The sequence below is a fragment of the Podarcis tiliguerta genome (assembly GCF_965153285.1).
Source record: "Podarcis tiliguerta genome assembly, chromosome: 2".
Classification (NCBI taxonomy): Eukaryota; Metazoa; Chordata; class Lepidosauria; order Squamata; family Lacertidae; genus Podarcis; species Podarcis tiliguerta.
The window spans coordinates 16,283,159-16,307,978 of record NC_139535.1 but is presented as its reverse complement, the minus strand read 5'-3'; the positions used below and the strand labels follow the sequence as shown (position 1 = coordinate 16,307,978).

Genomic DNA, 24,820 nt, shown 5'->3' with positions numbered 1-24,820 from the left:
TCAAAAGCTCAAGGGTGGAAAATCTCACATTTCTTACAACTTTTCATTATGAATAATTATAGGTAAAACTTTTGTTGATACGGAGCTCATTTTTGGGCTTCCAGGAGCAGGTAGTCGCGTCTGCTTTATAAACAAACCCAAATATGTTGACACTTTACTTTAAAACCAAATTTTAGAACAGAGACAAACTTAACCTTTTTAAAAAATAAAAATAAAAAAAATATTTTTACTTTACAAACCATAGTTTTCTCAATTCAATATCTGCTCTTCATATGTATAAAAATACTTTGTTAACAATGAGATACCAAAATAATAATAAGAAATCTGCAATAAAACATTATCATCATTTAAAAAGAAATGCCAGTGGGATGTTCAAGGCATTGAGTTACAAATTAAGGCAAAGATCATCCATTGCTAGGTAGACCCAGGAGACTTAATCCTAGAATCAACCCCTGCCCCTCCCAGCCCGCTTTTGCCTGTAAGTAGACTTGATTCAAAGATCACATAAATCATCACGATTTTTTCCTCATTGATTCTGATGGGCGGTGGCGAGTTAACCCCATGGAGGTATATATGGGTCTGAGTGGCAGGTGATCCACTGCCAGACCGCCATCATGGCAAGAATCTTTCTCAAGGCCTTGTCTTCCAGAGGACGGGCAATGAATTCTGATTGACTGCTTGGAACAGAAATGTATTTGGGAGACACCGCTGAAGAGAAAAAGGGGGAAAACTTGCAGCCCACTCCACAAATCATCCAGGCTGCTATGTGGCAGAAATGCATTTTCCCTCCTTCCCTTGAAACAGCCTTGCCCTGCAACGCTGTGTCACAAGCTGTCCTTGGGACCCCACATCTCAGAAGGCAGGCAGTGGGGACGGGTGCTGTGTTTCCCTGGGAGGAACACAATGGCACTGGAGGCTGCTGAGCAAAATGGCCCCCGTGGGCTCCATTGTGTTCCCACTTTCCTCCTGATTGCTTGCCTTCTCCCTCAAGGGCCACATCCACGCCACATTTAAATCACTCTAGTACCCCTTCAGTCAGTCATGGCTTCCCCCAAAGCATTCTGGGAGCTGTAGTTTGCTGAGAGGAGACTCCCTGTTCCCCTCCCAGAGTGGCTTCACTATCTATTCCTTGTCACAGAGAACTTGGTCCCTCTTTGAGGGAAATAAGGGTTTTAAGGATTGCCATGGTTAAAGACTTGATTGCCTCTTCTCTTCTCTTCCCCGCCCCCCGGGCAATATAGCTTCTATAGTTTCTGTAGCCTACATAAGGTAGAGATATTTAAAATGAGAGTCCTCATAAGGATTCTTTTCTGCTCTTCAAAATATGGCAACCATACCTAACAGCTCCACCAACCTTAACAAACTACAGCTCCCAGAATTCTTTGGGGGAAGCCATGACTGTTTAAAGTGGTTTACAGTGGTACCTCAGTGGTACCTCTGGATGCGAATGGGATCCGTTCCGGAGCATACTGAATCAAACGCAACCTGAGCCTGCAGGTCACGATTCGCTGCTTCCGCGCATGCACGTCACGTCATTTTGAGCGTCTGTGCATGCGCAAGTGGTGAAACCCGGAAGTAACACGCTACATTACTTCCAGTTTGCCGCGGAGCATAACCTGAAAATGCTCAACCTGAAGCACATTTAACTCCTGGTATGACTAGTGTCCTTGAAGGACAGAGATGCCTCAGCTTTGTAAATCTTGGTTGCCACTCTCATCTCTGGTGCTAAGTGAGGTCTAGAGGGGTGCGGTTGCATGTCTGCTGCCCCAACTGATTCCTGTATAAAATATTCACCACGTTTGGGTTGAAACGGCACTCTTTACACTTACCTGGTTTGCACATGGTGTTAATGTGCCAAAGGTGGAGAACTTCAGCCCCGGGGGGGCCAAATGCACATGCGGACTGTGGTCCTCTGAATTCACTGCTCTGAATCCATGGCTCTGCTTCGCCCCTTAACCAGCCGGGATGAACCTTTCAACTCTTGGCAATGCCTCCTCCCTGCTTAGTAGAGGGCGGATTGTTGTGTGTGTATCAGATATAACTTCCTGTAGAAAGGCAAAAGTTGCGCTCCTTGTACGACCCACCTTTGCCTCTCTCACCCTGCCCAGCCCTGGCATGTGGCCCCTGGAAGGCGATCCAGGAGGGAATCTGGCCCTTGGTCTGAAAAACAGTGGAAGCTTCCAGACTGACAGTTGCGCATGAGCATGCAAACCTAAGGCCTGCCCACATCCCACTGAACTATGCTAGGCTATGACTTCTGTCATTCCTGGCCATTGGCCACGCCAGTAGGGGCTAATGGGAGTTGGAGTTAAACTGACCAAGGGTCTGGAAACCAAGCCCTATGAGGAATGGTTGAGGGAACTATGGATATAGTATGAAAAAAGCAAGACGTTCAGAGAGATGTTATCACAGCTGTAGGGCATGTGCACATTTCCCTTCCCTTTGATGGGATCTCAGCACTCGAGATGCTGCTTAGATTTGTTTATCACCCATCACCCCCCTCCCATTTGCTAGTGGATTCATTGCTAAAGAGTTCTTGTGTATATGGTTGCATACAGGTACTACTGGCAGTGTTGATTGTCTTCCCCCCCAATCCCCCCCCCATGCAATTATGGTGCTTTTTTTCAAAAAAGAAAAGGAGGTCTTTTTTCCAGGGGTACTCAAGGTTACGCAGTACCGTAACCTCTTTTCCCCAAACTGTTCAAAGTATGACACTTACTGTAACAATTTCATGGTGATTACCGGCACCACATTTGCTTTAAAAAGAAAGCACTGAAAATAGGGTTTGCTTTTTAAATTTATCGCTTTGTCAGGACTGAAAGCAAAGCAAAGAACTTCCCCTCTCTCCTTCCAAATTAAAACTGCCTTCCACTTTTTTTCAGTATTTCCTGTGAAGAATATTGCTTTCACATCCGTAGCGTACATTTGGCAGGCATCTAAAGTACATGGTTCCCCCCCCCACCCAAAGATTCATGGGAGTGGTCGAATGGGAGGTATTCTTTGACAGGGCGTCTGTCTTGCTGCTGCTGCTGCTGCATGTCACTGTTCACTGTTTCTGTGTGCCTGTGAGGAGAATACAGGACACAGGTGTTATGAAGGTGCAATAAGCCGGACAGAGAGTGGTCCCTCCCTATAATGTAAATAGAGAGACTTCTTTTCAGGAGATTTCTGTATAAAGAACACTTTGCGGAGGTGGAAGTGGGGACTAAGTGAGGTTGGAGTGGAACCATGTTTTCATGAACATGAGAATGTAAAATGTGGTCTCCATTTAAATATTTATTAAAATGATTTATTAATTTACCCAGAAGAGTTATTAGGCTTTTTTTGCTGTAAGCTGCTTCCTGCATTGTAAGAGTGGGTCATGAGACCCTTGATCCCTCCTTGAAGTACAATCTGAACCAAATGGGTGAGGCAGTAAAGAGTTTATTGATTACAATACGTTCTTGCAAGAGGGAGGGGTCCAAAGTAGCTGATGTTCCGTATACTGGAAGCCCAGCTTCCCTCCCTCGTCTCCCCATTGGCTGGTCCTGCAAGGTTTTCCTTCCCCCAATTATCAAAGGAAAGGAAGGAGGCTGGGGGGGGGGGGGGAGAAACTTCTCCTGCCTCGCCAGAGTCACCTGACTTCCGGCTTCACCAGCGGAAGCTTTACAATAGGGGCTGCTTCGTCCTAATTGTTGTCGTTGTTTAGTCGTGTCCGACTCTTCGTGGCCCCATGGACCAGAGCACGTCCTAATTAAGCCTCCTAATTAAACATTCGCCCCCCCCCGCTGCCCAGGGTCGCTGCATCTGCCTCCGCCTTCAGGATTTCAGGTGAGTGCAAAGCCAGCGATGGGGAAGGAGGGAAGGGGCTTGGCAAGGGGTGGGGGTCCAGGATGAGAAGCCCCAGGACAGGGAGAAGAAGAGAAGGGAGGAAAGGGAGCTGTTTCTCTTAATGGGGCCTTGAAGGTGGAGGGGGGGGGAGGAGGGGTTTCCGCTGTGGAAAGAGAGAAGCTTCCTCCTGCCCAGATCTGGTGCAAAGGGAGTTGCAGGAAAGGAGGCGGGAAAGGGGAGAGGCTTGGGCATGGTTTGGCAGGTTAATAATAAAAATAATATATAATAAATAATAATAATAATTAATAATAATAATAATAATAATAATAAATAATACCTGCCCGTCTGGCTGGGCTTCCCTAGCCACTCTGTGCAGCTTACAACATAGATAAACCATAATAAAACATCAAACGTTAAAAATTTCCCAATACAGGGCTGCCTCCAGATGTCTTCTAAAAGTCAGATAGTTGTTTATTTATTTGAAATTGGAAGGGAGGGCGCCACCAGCGAGAAGACCCTCTGCCTGGTTCCCTGTAACTTCGCTTCTTGCAGGGAGGGAACTGGCAGAAGACCCTCGGAAGTGAACCTCAATGTACAGCCTTCCTTCCTTCCTTCCTTCCTTCCTTCCTTCCTTCCTTCCTTCCTTCTCTTTAGGCACCCGGCGAAAGCATTCCTCTTCTCCCAGGCATTGGGCTCATTAAACAATCTATGGCCTTCACACCTGCATTTGTACGTGCGTAAGGGGGCAGTTGTCGTTTTTATTTCTTACTGTGCTGTGCATCTCTGATTTTCTATTGTAAGCTGCCCTGTGATCTTCGGAGGAAGGGCAGTATAGAAATGTAAAGAATAGCAGTAAAAATAGGAAGCCCTGTTGTGTTCAAGGGGGTGGTTGGGACAGAGTCTCTGATTAGCATGCATAGCAGGTCAGGCTAAGGAGGGAATAATAATAATAATAATAATAATAATAATAATAATAATAATAATTAGCGGCTTTAAGAAAAAGGAAAAAAACTCGCAAGAACTTGCAAGACGTTTCGTCTTGCGAAGCAAGCCCATTGGGAAATTCGTCTTGCGGAACGACTCAAAAAACTGAAAACTCTTTCGTCTAGCGAGCTTTTCGTCTAGCGAGGCATTTGTGTTGCCGGGTACCACTGTACTTAGCTGGGTAACCTTTAGCCTTCCATGGAGTAAAGTAAGCTTTTTAGTTCTGCAGCTGTAATAATGTGAAACTAAGATTAAATTATTTCCCTTATTAATTGGGTTTTATTGTTGGGCTGCTTCTGACTAACAAGTTTCTTTAGTCAGCTCCATAGATTTTTGATTGGGTTCAAGTCTGGGCTATGTATTTTGGGGCATTTACTTTCCCATTAATGACACAAATTTTGTCCATACCTCGTGCTGTCATACAGCCCCAGATCATAGCACGGACTGGGTGTTTCACGGAAGGTGCAGTGTAAATAGGATGTAAATCTCCTGCGATTCTCCTCACGTATTTCATGCCATCACTACCAAGCGAGATTTTGGTCTCCTCACTCCAAATAACACTGTCCCATTGTTCTGCTGTCCAGTTAACATGGGTTTAGCCCAGTCTGATTTTGTAGTGACTGCGTCTCCTTATACCTCTTCCAAAATTTAGAAATGTCCCCTTTGGTTAAGTTTCTGCCAATTTTTCATCTAATATCTTCATAACTGTAGCCTTGTTCACTTAATAGTACTATTTTACATCCTTTTCTAGGTGACCAGTCAACTCTTTGCGCCATTTATTTAATTTTATTATTTTACAAGCTCACTAAATGAAAAAAACCTCAACCAACTTGATAGCAATCGCACAACACATTTTTTAAAAAATTATTTTTATTGAATTTTCAAATTATAACAACAAATTTGCACAAATCTTAATTGAACAATTTCTATATCCGTATTTCTCCCCTCCCTCCTCTTTGACTTCCCCCATATTTCCATATTGATTTATTAAACAAATTCTATACTCTGCTGATTTTGCTTCTTATATAGTTGTCAAAACCTGCCAATGAGTCCATATCTTTATACTGTCTTTTTATATAGTTTATAAATGGTTCCCACTCTTTTTTGAAATCAATGTTGTCTCTCTCATGTATTCTCTCTGTCAGCTTAGCCAGTTCCGCGTAGTCCATAAGCTTGGCTTGCCATGCTTTCTTTGTTGGCGTTTTCTGTTTTCCATACTGGTGCTAATAAGATTCTTGTTGCTGTTGTCGCATACATAAGCTGTGTCCAATTTCCCTCTCATGTATCATGATCTAAAATTAGAAGCAGGAAAGATTCTGGTTTTTAAACAAAGGGTTTTTTCAACTTTTTCCCCCAGTTCATTATATATCATTTCCCAGTATTCTTTAACCTTCTTGCATTCCCACCATACATGAAAAAAGTACCATTTTTCTCTTTACATCTCCAACATATCTTGGATCGTGTTTTATACATTTTTGCAGTTTTTCCAGTGTGATATACCATCTATATATCATTTTCAAATACAGTGGTACCTCAGTTTACATACGCTTCAGGTTACAGATGCTTCAGGTTACAGACTCTGCTAACCCAGAAATAGTACCTTAGGTTAAGAACTTTGCTTCAGGATGAGAACAGAAATCGTGCTCCGGCGGCGCAGCAGCAGCAGCAGGAGGCCCCATTAGCTGAAGTGGTGCTTCAGGTTAAGAACAGTTTCAGGTTAAGAACGGACCGCTGGAATGAATTAAGTACTTAACCCAAGGTACCACTGTAATTTTCTCTTAATGATATACAGTCTGTAAACTTTACATTTGTTTTCATAAACTTTCCCGTTCCTCCAACTGTATATTAAGCCCAACATCCGGAGCCCATTTTATTTAGGCCGATTTTACCTTCTCATCTAAAGTCTCTCCATATAGCAAAATGTTATAAGCTTTCTTCAATAATTTGGTATTTCCCTCCACAATTTCCTTTTGAAAGTTTGAGATAGTATAGCTGAACCCCCTTTTATTATCTTCTTCAAACTGCTCATTAATTTGTATGCAACCAACTTTGTAAAGTACCTTTCAAGTTTTTATAAGTTTTAAATTTCAAACCTTTCTCCTCTTCTATTAACAAATCTCTTTATGTTGGCCACTTTCCTTTTTTATTACCCCTCCAGCTACACAGGGTCTGATCCTGCCAGACTTTGGTGGATGTCTCAAAAATTTCCAAGGTGTTGGATATTCAAACCGCAGAGCTTGTCAAAACTGAGAGGCAACTATTTACAAATCCTGTTCTTTCAGCAAAGCAGGAATTTTAGGGTTAAAAATACATTTGCTTTCACTCAGAGGCTGTAATGTAGATTTTGGGGGGCTTTCATCTCATTTCATCTTATTCACAAAACGTCTCTGCAGGGTTCTCCCCTGAATAGCGGAAGCACGGCTTCCATTTTTAATACTTCTCACTATGAAGTTCAAATTTAAGTCCAAATATTTTTAATTCCTCTCCAAAAGCTTCTTTTTATTTTACCTTATAACAGAAAATCTGTCACTTCAGAGAGCGGCTTTTAGGCTTTGGATATTCAGGTGTGCGTTGGAGCCGACAGCCCACCTTGACCGTCTTCCCCTCCCCCACTCGCTACTCATGCAGTTGCGGGAGCCGGTTTGACAGAAGACCTGGGGCTCAGCTGGACCCCGTTGGAGCCCCACTCTTCTGCAGTTTTGTGAGGGCTTTTCTTTTTTAGCCCTAAAACTTCCCCTCGGTCGCCTGAAATCCCCCTAAAGGCTCCGCCTTACTCGGATGACGCCCAGGTGACACCATTTCCTCCACCATCCAGACCGGAAGCCCATAATCACCAAGTCAACTCTTTGTGCCATTTGTTTAATTTTATTACATTTTGCAATTCACGAAATGAAAGGGGAAAAAAACCCCAACCAACGTGATATCAAATAACACACTGACAAATGTCCTGCTTATTTATGTCGTGATCCTTCCTTAAAGTTGTTGTATTACATTTTACTTTAAATTACAGTGGTACTTCGGGTTAAGAACTTAATTCGTTCCGGAGGTCCGTTCTTAACCTGAAACTGTTCTTAACCTGAAGCACCACTTTAGCTAATGGGGCCTCCCGCTGTTGCCGCACCGCCAGAGCACGATTTCTGTTCTCATCCTGAAGCAAGGTTCTTAACCCGAGGTACTATTTCTGGGTTAGCAGAGTCTATAACCTGAAGCATTTGTAACACAAGGTACCACTGTATCTTTCCATTGATATAAAATTTTATGATATTACTCCATAAAAGGGTGGTGTTATGAGCCATCAAACCCCAGGAAAACACTTTCTCCATAGTTTCCACAATTTTGGCCACTAGTGTAGTGTCTTCTAAGTCCAAAACACACATGCACACGCAGAACACACATAGAAAGAGCAAGCAGTGTTCCAAAGTGCTTCTCTTGAGAACTTGCCATCTAAGTTGTTTACTCACGGCAAAAGCTCCTATTTCCCAAAAGGACAGGAGGGGGAGGTCTCTCCCCCACTTTTAACCCACCCCGCTCCCACCGCACGGAAGGCAGAGGTCTTGTTCATTCACAATCCCTGGATCCACCGCCTCTCCCAGGGGATCCAGATGCAAGCAAGGTGCCTTGTTCTTCTCCATTCAAGGGCCACCCATGTATTCAAAGCAGTCCTTTGCAGATTAAGACTTAAGTTCAAAATAAGTACAAAAACCCGACAAAAACACTCACGGGTTTATAGTGGCACCAACTTTCATAGTCAAGATTCCACATTGTCAGGCTGCAGCTCACAAAAGCTTAAGCCATAATACATTTATGAGCCTTTATGGGCTGCAGAAGATGAATAAACAGAAGCATAGTTAATCTATGGACTTATATCCTACAAGAGACAGTGATGGCCAGCAACTTGGATATCTTGAAAAAAGGGATTAAGCTGATTTCTGTGCTCTGCCCTCATGGTCCTAGGCAGTAATGCTTCTCAATACTAGATTCTGGAAAGCCCAGGAGGGCAGAGGGCTCTTGGGCTGAAATCTTGCTTGCTGGTTTCCCACAGGCATCTGCTTGGCCACTGTGAGAACAGGATGCTGGACTAGGTGGGCCTTTACCCATTCCAGCAGGCTCTATTTAGGTTCTAATATGTCAAAATATTTTTACAGTTACCTGTGGCATAAGAACACTTCAGTTTCCTCACTTCAAAAAGAAAAAGACAGATGTGTCTTATAAGCCAGTTACACCATAGATGTCTATTATAAAATGATGGTGCTTTCTTAAGTGTGAATGGAATGATCATGGGTTTCTCTTGCCATTATCTCATCTGCATTCCTAAAAATTTGGAACATAAGAGGACAGTGGAGAATGGAGAGGGTGTTAAAATAAGAGAAGGTGCACATGGGAATTGACGTGTGTTCAGTTCCTTTCTTGTCTTTCATAGATGTCTAACAGGATTCTCTCCCCGCCCCAAAAAGGTGAGGAAGATGATGGTCAGGATTCTACGAAGCTGTCTGTGAATTCATTGGGAAGGGCAGAGAAGCCATTTAAATTCAGGGAATGTGGAATGTGCAATGTGCTTTAGTCACTGTGGGAAAATGAGGATACACCAACGAACTAACACGGGGGAGAAACCCTTTGAATGCATGGAGTGCGGAAAGAGCTTCAGTCAAAGTGGAAACCTTAGAACACATCAACGAACTCACACAGGGGAGAAACCATTTAAATGTATTGAATGTGGAAAGAGCTTTGCTCATAACGGAGCCCTTAGAATACATCAACGAACTCACACGGGGGAGAAACCATTTAAATGCATTGAATGTGGAAAGAGCTTTGCTCAAAACGGAGAACTTGGAATACACCAACGAACTCACACGGGGGAGAAACCATTTAAATGCACTGAATGTGGAAAGAGCTTCAGTCAAAATGGAAACCTTAGAATACATCAACGAACTCACACAGGGGAGAAACTGTTTGAATGCATGGAGTGCGGAAAGAGCTTCAGTCAAAGTGGTCACCTTAGAACACATCAACAAACTCACACAGGGGAGAAACTGTTTGAATGCATGGAGTGCGGAAAGAGCTTCAGTCGTAGTGGTCACCTTAGAACACATCAACGAACTCACACTGGGGAGAAACCATTTAAATGTATTGAATGTGGAAAGAGCTTCAGTCAAAGTGGTCACCTTAGAATCCATCAACGAACTCACACAGGGGAGAAACCATTTAAATGCATTGAATGTGGAAAGAGCTTCAGTCGTAGTGGAGACCTTAGAATACATCAACAAACTCACAGGGGGGAGAAACGGTTTAAATGTATTGAATGTGGAAAGAGCTTCAGTCAAATTGGTCACCTTAGAAGACATCAACGAACTCACACTGGGGAGAAACCATTTAAATGCATTGAATGTGGAAAGAGCTTCAGTGAAAGTGGAGACCTTAGAATACATCAACGAACTCACACAGGGGAGAAACCATTTAAATGCATTGAATGTGGAAAGAGCTTCAGTCATAGTGGAGCCCTTAGAATACATCAACGTACTCACACGGGGGAGAAACCGTTTAAATGTATTGAATGTGGAAAGAGCTTCAGTCAAAGTGGAATACTTAGAAGACATCTACAAACTCACACGGGGGAGAAATCCTTTAAATGTATTGAATGTGGAAAGAGCTTCAGTCATAGAGTATCCCTTAGAATACACCAACCAACTCACACAGGGGAGCAACCATTTAATTGTATGGAGTGTGGAAAGAGCTTCAGTCAAAGTGGAGGCCTTAGGAAACATCTGCTAACTCACACAGGGGGGAAACCACAGATGTAGGGAATGTGGAAAGAGCTTTGGAAGGAGTGGAGACCTTAATATTCACAAGCAAATTCACACAGGTGAAAAGCCATATAAATGTATGCAGTGTTCCACTCAGTTTTCGCTCTTTGCTTCACATCAAGAAACTCATAAAGGGGGGAGTAAATTTTAAAGCATGGAACCTGTGTGATGTTCTGGTGGTTGTATTTAAATTTGTATACACACATATATATGTTAAAGTAATGAAAGTCACATATAGTAAATGTACAAAGTAAGTTGCAAGTTGTTGCTAGATAAACACGGGGAGAGTGTGAATCTGGAATGCCCAAGGTATGTGATGTTTTGACTCCGCCTTTCAATGCCAAAATGATGGGCTGCCCTTGTCTTGTGGATCAGCATCTGTTAGGCTTCAGGGAAATGGCTTCCTTCCCCCTTGGCCGTAGATAAGCAGAACAAAGGAAAAGGAGTCTTCTTACCAGTTAGACACTTTAAATGATCCCAGCAAGGGCATAAAGAACCCGTCTTCTAGGAATGGCGGTGCTCCCAATGAAGAGGTCCAGTCCCTCACATCCCTAGTCACCCCTGCCACTTCTGCGTCTCGTAATCTGAGCTCGTTCCCTCTGTGCTTTCTGTCCTGCCATTTTCGCTGCTCTCCTTGACCTTGGGGAGAGCGGATGGATGCTTTCCAGAGACAGTGAATCTGTTAACTCTCCCCCCTCCAGAGTTTCTTCTGCAAGCTGTTCCCCATCCAGTATTTCCCAGCTTCTGCCTTCAGAACTATGTTCCTCTGCAAATCACTTTTCCAAATCTATACAGTCCTCCTGCTCCTGGGAAGAATCAGGGGAGGGGGATTTTCCCACTAATGCCTCGGTGCAGCTCTTCTCAGCTGGGTCCCTGGTTAGGTTTTGGTTTAGGGGAGAAAGTGTGGGACTAGGCCGGGGGAGGGGAGGGGGGAGAGAAGGGTAGAGAAGTAGAGGGGATGCTTTTTCCGTGCAAGGCTAGTTCGTGTTTCTCCCGAGTACGCGCCTGTAATCAGTGAGCGTGCATTTAGCAGGAGAGCGTCCCTTTGTCTCGGCGCGTAAGATGCTTCAGGAGGCCCTAGAGCGAAGCGTGTGTATCGCACATGCACTGTAAGAGCAGTGGTGGAGGAATAGCAAATAACTGTCAGGGAGCTTAAAAGGAGGCTGTCGTTTCGTGAGAGGGGGTGGGGGGATGAGAGTTTTAGTGACGCTGAACAGGAAGAGCCAAGCGCACCTATGGGATACATGTGGTTGCTACTCTGAGTTTGAAGATGGGCAGTGGGAGTGGCACATGCTTCTGCTGAAAGTAGATCTAGGGAAGATTAAGTTAATTGCAACCTTAAACACACTTGGGTCCCATTAAAGAGGCTGCTCATGAGGCCGGAGGAACATCACCCGGCTGTGAGGTGTAAAGTCCACCACTCCCTGCAAGGTCTTTTCCACCTGGCCAAAGGGGTGGGAACCAGACTCACCCAGCCCTACTCTGTTAAATATGTATTCTCTCATAGCTCTACTATGTTAAATATGAATTCTGTAATCGACCTTTGTAATGTTTTATTTTGAAATCTTTAAGATAATATTTTAGTTTTCAGTTATGTTGCTTTGACTGTATATTCTATATTTGACATTTTTCAGATTGTTTTATTCTGGTTTTATTGATTTAATATGCTGTGAACCACTTTGAGATTTTTCTTGAAAATATAAAGTGGAATAGAAATTAAATGAAAAAAGTATAGAGCAGGGATATCCAACATGGGGTTGCTCAGATGTTGGGCAACAACGCCCATAAGCCTCAGCCTGTATGGCCAAGGTTGATGGGGGGTTGTAGTTCAAAAGCTCAAGGGTAGAAAATCTCACGTTTCTTAGAACTTTTCATTATGAATAATTATAGGTAAAACTTTTGTTAATATAGAGCTCATTTTTGGGCTTCCAGGAACAGCTAGTCACTTCTCCTTTATAAACAAACCCAAATATATTGACACACTTTACTTTAAAAGCGGATTTCAGAACAGAGATAAACAAAACCTTTTTTTAAAATCTTTTTACTTTACAAACCATAATTTTGTCAATCCAAGATCTGCTCTTCATATGTATAAAAATACTTTGTTAACAATGAGCTACCGAAATAATAATAAAAAACCTGCAATAAAACATTATCAGCATTTAAAAAGAAATGCCAGTGGGATGTTCAAGGCATTGAGTTACAAATTAAGGCAAAGATCAACCATTGCTAGGTAGACCCAGGAGACTTAATCCTAGAATCAACCCCTGCCCCCCTAGCCCGCTTTTGCCTGTAAGTAGACTTGATTCAAAGATCACATAAATCATCATGATTTTTTTCTCATTAATTCTGATGGGCGGGGGCGAGTTAACCCCATGGAGTTATATATGGGTCTGAGTGGCAGGTGATGCACTGCCAGACCGCCATCTTGGCAAGAATCTTTCTCAAGGCCTTGTCTTCCAGAGGACGGGCAATGAATTCTGATTGCTTGGAACAGAAATGTATTTGGGAGACACCGCTGAAGAGAAAAGGGAGAAAACTCACAGCCCACTCCACAAATCATCCAGGCTGCTATGTGGCAGAAATGCATTTTCCCACCTTCCCTTCAAACAGCCTTGCCCTACAATGCTGCCACATCTCAGAAGGCAGGCAGTGGGGACGGGTGCTGTGTTTCCCTGGGAGGAACACAATGGCACTGGAGGCTGCTGAGCAAAATGGCCCCCGTGGGCTCCATTGTGTTCCCACTTTCCTCCTGATTGCTTGCCTTCTCCCTCAAGGGCCACATCCACGCCACATTTAAATCCCTCTACTACCCCTTCAGTCAGTCATGGCTTCCCCCAAAGCATTCTGGGAGCTGTAGTTTGCTGAGAGGAGACTCCCTGTTCCCCTCCCAGAGAGATAATATGTAGAGTGGCTTCACTGTCTATTCCTTGTCACAGAGAACTTGGTGAATTGTAACTCTGAGGGAAATAAGGGTTTTAAGGGTTGCCATGGTTTAAGACTTGATTGCCTCTTCTCTTCCCCACCCCCCGGGCAATATAGCTTCTATAGTTTCTATAGCCTACATATGGTAGAGATATTTAAAATGAGAGTCCTCATAAGGATTCTTTTTTGCTCTTCAAAATATGGCAACCATACCTAACAGCTCCAAGCAACCTTAACAAACTACAGCTCCCAGAATTCTTTGGGGGAAGCCATGACTGTTTAAAGTGGTTTACAGTGGTACCTCTGGATGCGAATGGGATCCGTTCCGGAGCCCCATTTGCATCCTGAATCAAACGGAACCTGAGCCTGCAGGTCACAATTCGCTGCTTCCGTGCATGCACGTGACGTCATTTTGAGCGTCTGTGCATGCGCAAGAGGTGAAACCCGGAAGTAGCACGCTACATTACTTCCAGGTTGCCGCGGAGCGTAACCTGAAAACGCTCAACGTGAAGCACATTTAACTCCTGGTATGACTAGTGTCCTTGAAGGACAGAGATGCCTCAGCTTTGTAAATCTTGGTTGCCACTCTCATCTCTGGTGCTAAGTGAGGTCTAGAGGGGTGCGGTTGCATGTCTGCTGCCCCAACTGATTCCTGTATAAAATATTCACCACGTTTGGGTTGAAACGGCACTCTTTACACTTACCTGGTTTGCACATGATGTTAATGTGCCAAGGGTGTGGAAAACATCAGGGGAAAACATTTCACACAGAAGTAAGAAGCCGTCTCCCTGCATGAGTTTGTCAAGAACTGGAATAACCGGCTCTTGGTGGCCATCAATGAGATCGCACCTAAGCGCCCTCTGCCACCCCGCCGAAACTGGGCCCCCTGGTTTGCCAAGGAGCTCCGGAAAATGAAGCGGGACCTCAGACCGCATACTCGCGACGGAGCCTCAAGACTTGGCCCCGGACACACTGACCAGATGCTTGGAAGCTGTGGCTGAATGGCTGCATGGGAGCCGGTTGAAGTTTGATGTTTCATTGGTTTTTTTAAAAAAATTCTGTTGGGAGCTGCCCTGGTGGCTGGGGAAACCCAGCCAGATGAGCAGGTATAAATAAGGTTGTTTTAATATTAATATTATTATGCTTAATTGATAGCAGTTCCCGGAAGCCGCCGGAGGGGAGAGATGCTCTTGGGCTCCCATCCTCCTTGCAGGCTTGGCCACCATGAGGAGGCAGTGCTGAGATTCCTGCATTGCAGGTGGTTGGACTAGATGACCCTCAGGGTCCCCTTCCATCTCAACGATTCTACGATTCTAACAGGGTGCGGGACTAGATGGGCTTGATCAAACTACAGGGCTCTTCGTGTGATCTGTGTGTGCATGCAGACGAACATTTTTCTCTCTGTGTGTTTGTGTGTGTCTGTGTGTGTGTGTGAGAGAGAGAGAGAGAGAGAGGAGAGGGAGAGGCCCCTGTTTCTTATTTGCAACTAGGATGAATCAGCTGCAATACCCCCACAGTTGACCCACCGCTTCCCTGCCTGCTCTCTTTCCACACCCAACTCCAATTCCATGGGTATTGCATTGCATTGCACACCCCCCCCCCAAGCTTGCTGCACCCCGAGTCGCTTTGCAGTCACCGGATTCCTTGCAGGACAAAGACAGTGCATGACGGCAGAGGGGGTGGGTCAGCTGTTCTGCTTAAGCCGCGCCCCCTTTCCCAAGTCAGTATCCAGGTGCAACCTCCCTCTAGCAGCTTGCACTCTCTGGCTTTAACCCTTAAAGCAAGGAGCATCTGTTCCCTATACTCGAAGCCCAGGTTCCCTCCCTCCTCTCCCCATTGGCTGGGTGCTGCAAGGCTTTCCCCTGACAATTATTCCCGCAGATATCCTGCCTCCCAGGCGGGGGCTCCCATTCCCGCCCCGCTGCCCAGGGTCGCCGCCATCGCCAGGATTTCGAGTGAGTGCAAAGCCAGCGGCGTGGAAGGAGGGAAGGGGCTTGGCAAGGGGTGGGGGTCCAGGATGAGAAGCCCCGGGACGGGGAGAAGAAGAGAAGGGAGGAAAGGGAGCTGTTTCTCTTAATGGGGCCTTGAAGGGGGGGGGGGTTCCGCTGTGGAAAGAGAGAATCTTCCATCTGGTGCAAAGGGAGTTGCAGGGAAGGAGGCGGGAAAGGGGAGACGGTTGGGCATTGCAGACCAGCCTCGCCATAGTAATAATTATATAAACAAATAAATGACATTTATAAACCCCCCCCCCCTCATTTTCTGGATTTCCTCAGCCACTCTGGGCGGCTTCCAACAAAATAAGAAACACCAGAAACATCCAAGTCTTCCGTTTTGTAGAGGAGATGGGGACATGGATTGCTGGATGGCAGAGGGAGAAGGAGGAAAAGATGGCGAGGAAAACAAAGGCAGGGGGGTCCTGGCAGGAAGAAGGAAGGGCTGAGGCCTTCTCCAAAGCAGCTCTTTGTTTCTTGAACTCCTTGCATAAAGTAGTGGGGGCAGGGCCAGATTGAGGTTTGATGAGGCCCTAAACTACTGGAGGTCATGGGGCCCTTTATATGCCCAGCTACCCTTGGTCAACAGCAAATTGTTGCTGTTTTTTGTGTTGAATGTAGGCTGCATGGTAATTTATCTACCTAATAGGTATCTAAAACCATTTGCACATAACAGAGTATGTATTTTCTCAAAGTAATGGTTGAACTGAAATACAGTTACGAATTATATTAATAGTGAAATAATTATGAAGCTTAACAGGCCTTTGGTCAGGGTGCAGCCTGACTCCCTCCTTTGGCAATCTTTACAAAACTTCAGTTTATGGTTGCCATCAATTTTGAATTTGATTTTAATTAATTTTTATAATGTTTTTATAATGTTGCATTGTTTTGGTGTTGTTAGCCGCCCTGAGCCCGGCTTCGGCTGGGGAGGGCGGGATATAAATAAAATTTATTATTATTATTATTATTATTATTATTATTATTAACTTAAAATGATTTTGTTATTCATAACAAACTTAATAATGCAAACACATTGGCATTTGGCAATAACAAAAGTTCCTTTAGAAACACAGTTTACAAAGACACCTAATCTAGTCCTAGAAACTTGCTATAATAATAGGTGTAAATATATGATGCAAACTACTACTAATTATAAATAGCATTATTAACATGAAATTAACTGTTATAAACTGTACAATGCAATTGTAGTTAATACAATGCATTTTTTTATATAAGTATCAATATTACCATAATAGTCCACATTCTTCATTGGGACAGCAAACCTTGGTACCCTGTTACACTTAGTGAGTGTAAAAGACAGTATTTCTAGTAATATGTCACATTTATAAATAATACCAATACTATACACACCTGTACATAAAAAATTAATTTACAGAACTAATTGTATTAATGCATCTACCCAATACCCATTCAACTGTATAATTTTATCATGATTCATTGTGTACTGTGTATAAAAACAGTACACAAATATGATCTAAATTACAGTACTTTCCTTCTTGCCTTCTTAATGGGGCCTTGAAGGTGGATTGGGGGGGAGTGTTCCGTTGTGGAAAGAGAGAAGCTTCCTCCTGCCCAGATCTGGTGCAAAGGGAGTTGCAGGGAAGGAGGCGGGAAAGGGGAGAGGGTTGGGCATTGCTGGCAAGGCTCGCAATAAAATAATAATAATAATAATAATACCCCGCCCATTGTCTGGGTTTCCCCAGCCACTCTGAGCAGCTTCCAACAAAATAAAAAACACCCAAAGAAACCAAACATTGAAGTCTTTTGTAGAAATTGCCTTCGATTTTAAAGAAATTACCAATTTAAGAAATCACGTGGTTTAAATATGTCTGTTGTCCTCGAGGTGCAAACACACATAGCATGAGCAAGCAAGCAGTGCTCCAAAGTGCTTCTCTTGTGAACTTGCCGTCTAAGTTGTTTACTAATGGCAAAGGCTCCAGTTTCCCAAATGGACAGGAGGGGGAGGTCTCTCCCCCACTTTTAAGCCCCCCACTCCCACCGCATGGAAGGCAGAGGTCTTGTTCATTCACAACATCAGTAAACCTCGTGTGTATCTGAAGTGAACCAGGCGCTGCGGCTCCTTCCCCTCTCACTGGGCTGCTGCAAGAAAAGGCAGCGGAGGAGGAGGAGGAGGAGGAAACAGATGGGTTTGAAGGCTCTTTCTGCCTCTCTCCCCTGAGCAGGGGGGATTTGCAGGGCAGGAGGACAGAGGAGGAGGCAGTGAGGGCAGAGGAAGCAGTGGGTGGACCCACCGCCTCTCCCAGGGGGTCCAGATGCAAGGAAGGAGCTTCCTTCTCCATGCAAGGGCCACCCATGTATTCAGAGCAGTCCTTATATTCCACGGGATTTACTCTCAGGCTGTCGTAAGCGAGAAAATGGCTTATCTGCTGAGTTTACGCCAATAAAACTTAGAAACGAGAGGAGATAGGAGTTGTGTTGATTGCAAAGCAATAGGTTACAGTTGGATCGTTTCACAAAACTGCAACCCTGTCTGGTGTTCCAGGCAGTGGTATTTATATATGTCATGTCAAACAAAGAATTTCAGTTTCCACCAATCATATACATCATTGCAATCGACAGGTAGACTTCTGTGTTGTTTTGGGTCGATTATGGGACCTTTGAAGGCCCTGCCCCTCTCCGCAATCACTTCTGCACATGCTCCTGTTTCTGTTTTTGCTCAGCAGTTCCTTGTTTTAATGTTTATTGTTGCCAAAAGAATTTAAATTTTTGTTATGTACCCCCCCCTTTAAAAAGTCCCTTTGGAGTTCCACGTTCCTCATATTCATCATTACCTCATTTTATTATAATACACACGCACAACAAGCACTGGCAATTTCTGCTGAATATGTTCTGATGCCTACCACGTTCTGTTACGTTGTGTTGGTGTGCATGTTGGGAACCTGTGTTACATGCAGCCATTTGCATCACATAGCAACTCATGTTCTACCTTTCAACTGTATCTTTGTGATTCTCCTATTAGCTGTATTTTTGCCCCTATTGAGGGGCGGCAACTTGCAAAATAATCAGTTTCATAAAGCACAGACTACCATAACTTCTGTATTAGAAGCACACTCAAGGATTTAAAGGGGTAAACATTATCACATTTCTTGTGGCCCTTTGGGCAACTGCCACAAGGCCACTACTGCCCATACCATGCCAGCCTTGGGAAGGGAGACGGGACAGGCAGATGGAAGGAATTGCCAAAGGTGTTTGAAAACGGGTGGAGGCTCTTGGGAAGCGGGTGCCCATTAGGGGCTTCTACAGGGGCAACAGAATGTGTTGGGCAAAATCCCTGCAGGAGCTCTGAGACTCCATTTGCTTCTTCCTTCCTTCCAGGAAGCTACAACGTGCCTTGGCTTCTGTGCTCCTCAAGAAGTTGAACGTCCAAGCCTGGTCAGGATGGACGGAGGAAGATGGACAGCTGACCTGCTCAAGCTGTCTCCTGCATCCCTCCCTACGACCTCTGATCATCCCCTCCCGGGACCCTCGGAGAAATCTGGTGAGTTCCAGGGGAGAGGAGATGGGGACATGGATGGCTGGATGGTGGAGGGAGAAAGAGGAAGAGATGGAGAGGAGACCAAAGGCAGGAAGGGGAAGGAAGGAAGGAAGGAAGGAAGAAAAGGGTGAGGCTTTTTTCAAAGCAGCTCTTTGTTTTTGGCTGGAGGCTCTGCACATAGGATTGGGCACATGAAAACCAAGGGTGGCCAGTATTATAAGCAAATTGTGTGAACTTGCCAGTCTTACAAACAGGGGTTGTGTGTGAGAGTGGGTGAGTGGGATAATAATTCATAGAGCGCCTGTAATTCTGTCCCTCCATAAGCTTACATGGAGCTACAGTGGTACAACCTTGGTACAAATTTCAAATTAAGTGTACAAAACCAACAAAGAGACTCATGGGCTTAGCTCATAATACATTTATGAGCCTTTAAGGACTCCAAAGATGAATAAACAGAAGCATAGTTAATCTATGGACTTCTATCCTACTGGAAACAGTGACGGCCAGCAACTTGGATATCTTGGGGGGAAAGGATTAGGCTGGTGTCTGTGCTCTGCCCTCGTGGTCCTAGGCAATAATGCTTCTTAATACTAATTTCTGGAAAGCACAGGAGGGCAGAGGGCTCTTGGGCTGAAATCTTGCTTGCTGGTTTCCCCCAAGCATCTGCTTGGCCACTTTGAAAACAGGATGCTGGACTAGGTGGGCCTTTACCCAATGCAGCAGGCTCTGTTTAGGTTCTAATATATTGCAATATTTTTACAGTTACATGTGGCATAAGAGCACTTCCGTTTTACTTCTTACTCGTAGGAGAGACTGCTATTGGAGCCTGAGATCATTTCCTCACTTGAAAAAGAAAAAGACAGATGTGTCTTATAGGCCAGTTCCACCGTAGATCTCTACTATAAAATGATGGTGCTCTCTTAAGTGTGAATGGAGTGATCATGGGTTTCTCTTGCCATTGTCCCATCTGCATTCCTAAAAGTTTGGAACATGGAGAGGACAGTGGAGAATGGAGAACGCGTGAAAATAAGAGAAAGTGCACAAGGGAATTGGCGTGTGTTCAGTTTCTTTCTTGTCTTTCGTAAAACTCTAACAGTATTCTCTCCTCCCCCCCCCCGACTCCCAAATAGGTGAGGAAGAGGATGGTCAGAATTCTATGGAGCCATCTGTGAATTCATTGGGAAGAACAAAGAAACAATTTAAATGCAGGGAATGTGGAATGTGCTTTAGTCACTGTGGAAGAATGAGGATACACCAACAAATTCACACAGGAGAGAAACCATTTGAATACATGGAGTGTGGAAAGAGCTACAGTTGTAGCCGAACACTTGGAATACATCAACGAACTCACATGGGGGAGAAGCCATTTAAATGCATTGAATGTGGAAAGAGCTTCAGTGAGAATGGAGCACTTAGGAGACATCAACGAACTCACACAGGCGAGAAACCGTTTAAATGTATTTTCTGTGGAAAGAGCTTCAGTGAAAGTAGAAACCTTAGAATACATCAACGAACTAACACGGGGGAGAAACCATTTGAATGTATTGAATGTGGAAAGGGCTTCAATGAAAGCAGAAACCTTAGAATACATCAACGAGCTCACACGGGGGAGAAACCATTTGCATGTATTGAATGTGGAAAGACCTTTAGTGAAAGTAGATACCTTAGACTACATCAACGAACTCACACAGGAGAGAAACCATTTAAATGCATTGAATGTGGAAAGAACTTCAGTCGTAGTGCAGACCTTAGAAGACATCAACGAACTCACACGGGGGAGAAACCTTTTAAATGTACTGAATGTGGAAAGAGCTTCTGTGAAAGTGGAACACTTAGAATACATCAACGAACTTATACAGGGCAGAAACCTTTTAAATGTATTGAATGTGGAAAGGGCTTCAGTCAAAAGGGAGCCCTTAGAATACATGAACGAACTCACACAGGGGAGAAACCATTTAATTGCATTGAATGTGGAAAGAACTTCAGTGAATGTGGAACACTTAGAAGACATCAACAAACTCACACGGGGGAGAAACCATTTACATATTCAGTGACAATGGAACACTTAGAAAACATCAAAAAACTCATACAGGGCGGAAACCATTTAAATGTATGGAGTGTGGAAAGAGCTTCAGACTGTGTGGAGACCTTAATATTCATGAGCGAATTCACACAAAAGAAGTTGCAAGTTGTTGCTAGATAAACGGGGAGAGTGTGAATCTGGAATGCTCAAGGTGTGTGATGAATCTGTTGAGTTTTGACCTCCGCCCTTCACTGCCAAAATGATGTGCTGCCCTTGTCTTGTGGATCAGCATCTGTCAGGCTTCAGGGAACTGGTTTCCTTCCCCCCTTGGCCGTAGATAAGCAGAACAAAGGAAAAGGAGTCTTCTTACCTGTTAGAAAATTTAATGATTCCAGCGAGAGAACAAAGAACCTGTCTTCTAGGAATGGCGGTGCTCCCAATGAAGAAGTCCACCCCCTCACATCGCTAGTCACCCATGTCACTTCTGCATCTTGTAACCTGGGCTCGCACCCTCTGTGCTTTCTGTCCTACCACTTTCGCAGCTCTCCCTGACCTTGGGGAAAGCGGAGGGATGCTTTCCAGAGACAGTGAATCAGTTACCTCTCTCTCCCCCAGTGTTTTTTCTTCAAGCTGTTCCCCATCCAGTATTTCCCAGCTTCTGCCTTCTGAACTATGTTCCTCTGCAAACCACTGTTCCAAATCTATACAGTCCTGCTCCTGGGAAGATTAAGGGGGATTGGGAGGCTCCCACCATTTTGCCTCAGTGCAGCTCTCCTCAGCACAATCCCTGGAGACTGCGCTTAGATTTTGCTTTAGGGGAGACAGCGTGGGCCTGGGTCTAGGCCGGGGGGGGGGGGGAATAAAGGTTGAGATTTACAAGGGATGCTTCTTTTTCTGCGCAAGGCTGGTTCTTGTTTCTCCTGAGTACACGCCTGTAATCGGCGTGTGTGCTTTTAGCAGGAGAGCGTCCCTTTGTCTCAGAGCGTAAGATGCTTCAGGAGGCATTAGAGCGAAGCGCCTGTATCATACATGTGCCACGAGAGCAATGGTGGGGGGCATGTCAATACCTGTCGGGGTGCTTAAAAGGAGGCTGTTGTTTCATGAGAGGGGGCGGGAGGAGGAGAGCCTCAGCAACGCCGAAGAGAAGGAGCCAAGCGTACTGATAGGATACATGTGGTTGCTACTCTGACTTTGAAGCTGGTACATGCTTCTGCTAAAAGCAGGTCTGGAGTAGGGAAGATTAAGTTAATTGCAACCTTGAACTATGGTTACCAGACGTCGCCGTTTCCCGGGGAAAGTCCCCGGATTTACAAATCTGTCCACGGCCAAAATATGTCCCTGGAATGTCCCTGGATATCATTTCATGTCCCCGGGTTTGTATTTTAAGTGGTGTAGATTTATTAGGAGGGAATGAATGTTGCATGATTGTTTCAACGGCACAAGACACAGCATATGGGGACTTCTGGCGAGGCAAAATGGCGGGTGCCACGCAGCAGCAGCAGCTCCTGAAGCCAGCCAGAGTCAACTGCGCTACCAGGCTGGCTCCAGGGTGCTGAGACTGCCGCTGACGCTTCCACTGCTGAGGAGGAACTGGGGGAACCAATGACCCCCCCTCATGACCCAAATCAAGACAGGAGCGAGAGCACCTTGCCAACTGCCCAGCAGCGCTCCGGGGCCAGGAAAACCCTGGAGACAAGGCAGGGAGAAGAAGGAGAAGGAAGAGAGAGAAGGAGAAAAAGAGGGAAGCCCCGACCTTGCCATGCCACTGCTGCCGCTGAGGAGCAGAGGGAGGAGAGCACTGGGAGGGCAAGGACACGTGACCGAACCCAGGCCCGACTTGAGCCTACTCCACGGCGGCTAGCACTCCAAGAGAACAGGCCAGGGCCCAGAGGAAGGTCGTGCGACAGAAGAGATAACTTCTTAATTTTTCTTTAAAAATAGCGTTTTAAAAATAACTTTTTTTCTCTTTTTTTTTAAAAAAAAGTGTCCCTGGATTGCTACTCTGACTTTGAAGCTGGGCAGTGGAAGTGGCACATGCTTCTGCTAAAAGCAGCTCTAGGGAAGATTAAGTTAATTGCAACCTTAAACACACTTGGGTCCCATTAGAGAGGATCCTCATGAGGCCGGAGGAACATCGCCCGGCTGAGAGGCGTGAAGGCCACTCCCTGCAAGGCCTTTCCCACCTGGCCCTGGGGGCGGGGCCCAGACTCACCCAGCCCTACTATGTTAAATATGTGTTCTGTAGTTGACCTCCTTTGTAATGTTTTACTTTGAAATCTTTTAAGATAATATTTTAGTTTTCTGTTATGTTGCTTTGAATGCATACTCTATACAGTAGTAAGTTGGGATAAAAACACCTCGGGTGACAAACACTTCAGGTTACAAACTCCACTAACCCGGAGGTAGTACCTCAGGTTGAGAACTTTACCTCAGGATGAGAACGGAAATTGCACGGCAGCAGCGGGAGGCCCCATTAGCTAAAGTGGTACCTCAAGTTAAGAACAGTTTCAGGTTAAGAATGGACCTCCAGAACCAATTAAGTTCTTAACCCGAGGCACCACTGTATTTCACTCTTTTCAAATTGGTTTATTTATGTTTTATTGATTTAATATGCTGTAAGCCGCTTTGAGGTTTTTCTTAAAAATATAAAGCGGTATAGAAATGAAATAAATAACAATAAAGTATAGAGCAGGGATATCCAACATGGGGTTGTTCAGATGTTGGGGAACAACTCCCATAAGGCTCAGCCTGTATGGCCAAGATTGATGGGAGTTGTAGTTCAAAAACTCAAGGGTGGAAAATCTCACGTTTCTTACAACTTTTCATTATGAATAATTATAGGTAAAACTTTTGTTGATTCAGAGCTCATTTTTAGCTTCCAGGAGCAGCTGGTCACTTCTGCTTTATAAACAAACCCAAATATATTGACACACTTTACTTTAAAACCAAATTTCAGAACAGAGACAAACCAAACTTCTTTTAAAAACACACACCCGTTTTTTTACTTTACAAACCATTATCTTCTCAATCCAAGATTTGCTTTTCATATGTATAAAAATACTTGGTTAGCAAGGGGGTACAGAAATTATTATAGAAAAGCTACATTAAAAGCATTATCAGCATTTAAAAAGAAATGCTAGTGGGTGTTCAAGGCGTTGAGTTACAAATGAAGGCAAAGATCAACCATTGCTAGGTAGACCCAGGAGAGTTAATCCTAGAATCAACCCCTGCCCCTCCCAGCCCGCTTTTGCCTGTAAATGTACTTGATTCAAAGATCACAAAAATTGGGCACAAAATGGACATAATATACAAATGAAAGACTGGGCAAACTAAAGGTGGACCTAAAAATTACGGATTGTATAAATTTGAAAGAGAATTATATGAAAATGGTTAAAATGTATAGATCACGTTCTAATATATGTTGGAAGTGTAGAGAGAAAGAAGGAAAGTTTTACCACATGTGGTAGAATTGTAATAAAAAATTAAGGGGAAATGATGTATAATGAGATGGAAAAAAATGTTTAAAATAACTTGCTAAAAAACCAGAAGCTTTCTTATTAGGTATCACAGGGCAATGTTTACCCAAAGAGTTGAAGAACTTATTTATGTATGCCACAAGGGCAGCCAGGATTCTACTAGCTTAAAACTGGAAAGATGACAAGATAACAACGAAAGAAGACTGGCATGTCAAAATAATGGAATATGCAGAAATGGCCAAACGTACAGGAAGCATAAGAGATAAAGACAACAGAGACTTTAAAAAGGACAG

General features: G+C 44.4%; 1 protein-coding gene across 1 annotated transcript in view; it reads left to right on the top strand.

Moving 5' to 3' along the window:
* Positions 1 to 18,720: 18,720 nt before the first annotated feature.
* Positions 18,721 to 24,820, top strand: part of LOC310672939 (uncharacterized protein) — a gene marked incomplete at its 3' end in the record, with an annotated part of 38,510 nt that continues 32,410 nt past the window's right edge. Inside the window, exon 1 of the mRNA XM_083430622.1 lies at positions 18,721 to 19,031. Within this exon, the coding sequence (XP_083286748.1) occupies positions 18,932 to 19,031 (100 nt within the window). The 5' untranslated portion in view covers positions 18,721 to 18,931. The remainder of the gene's footprint in view (positions 19,032 to 24,820) is intronic.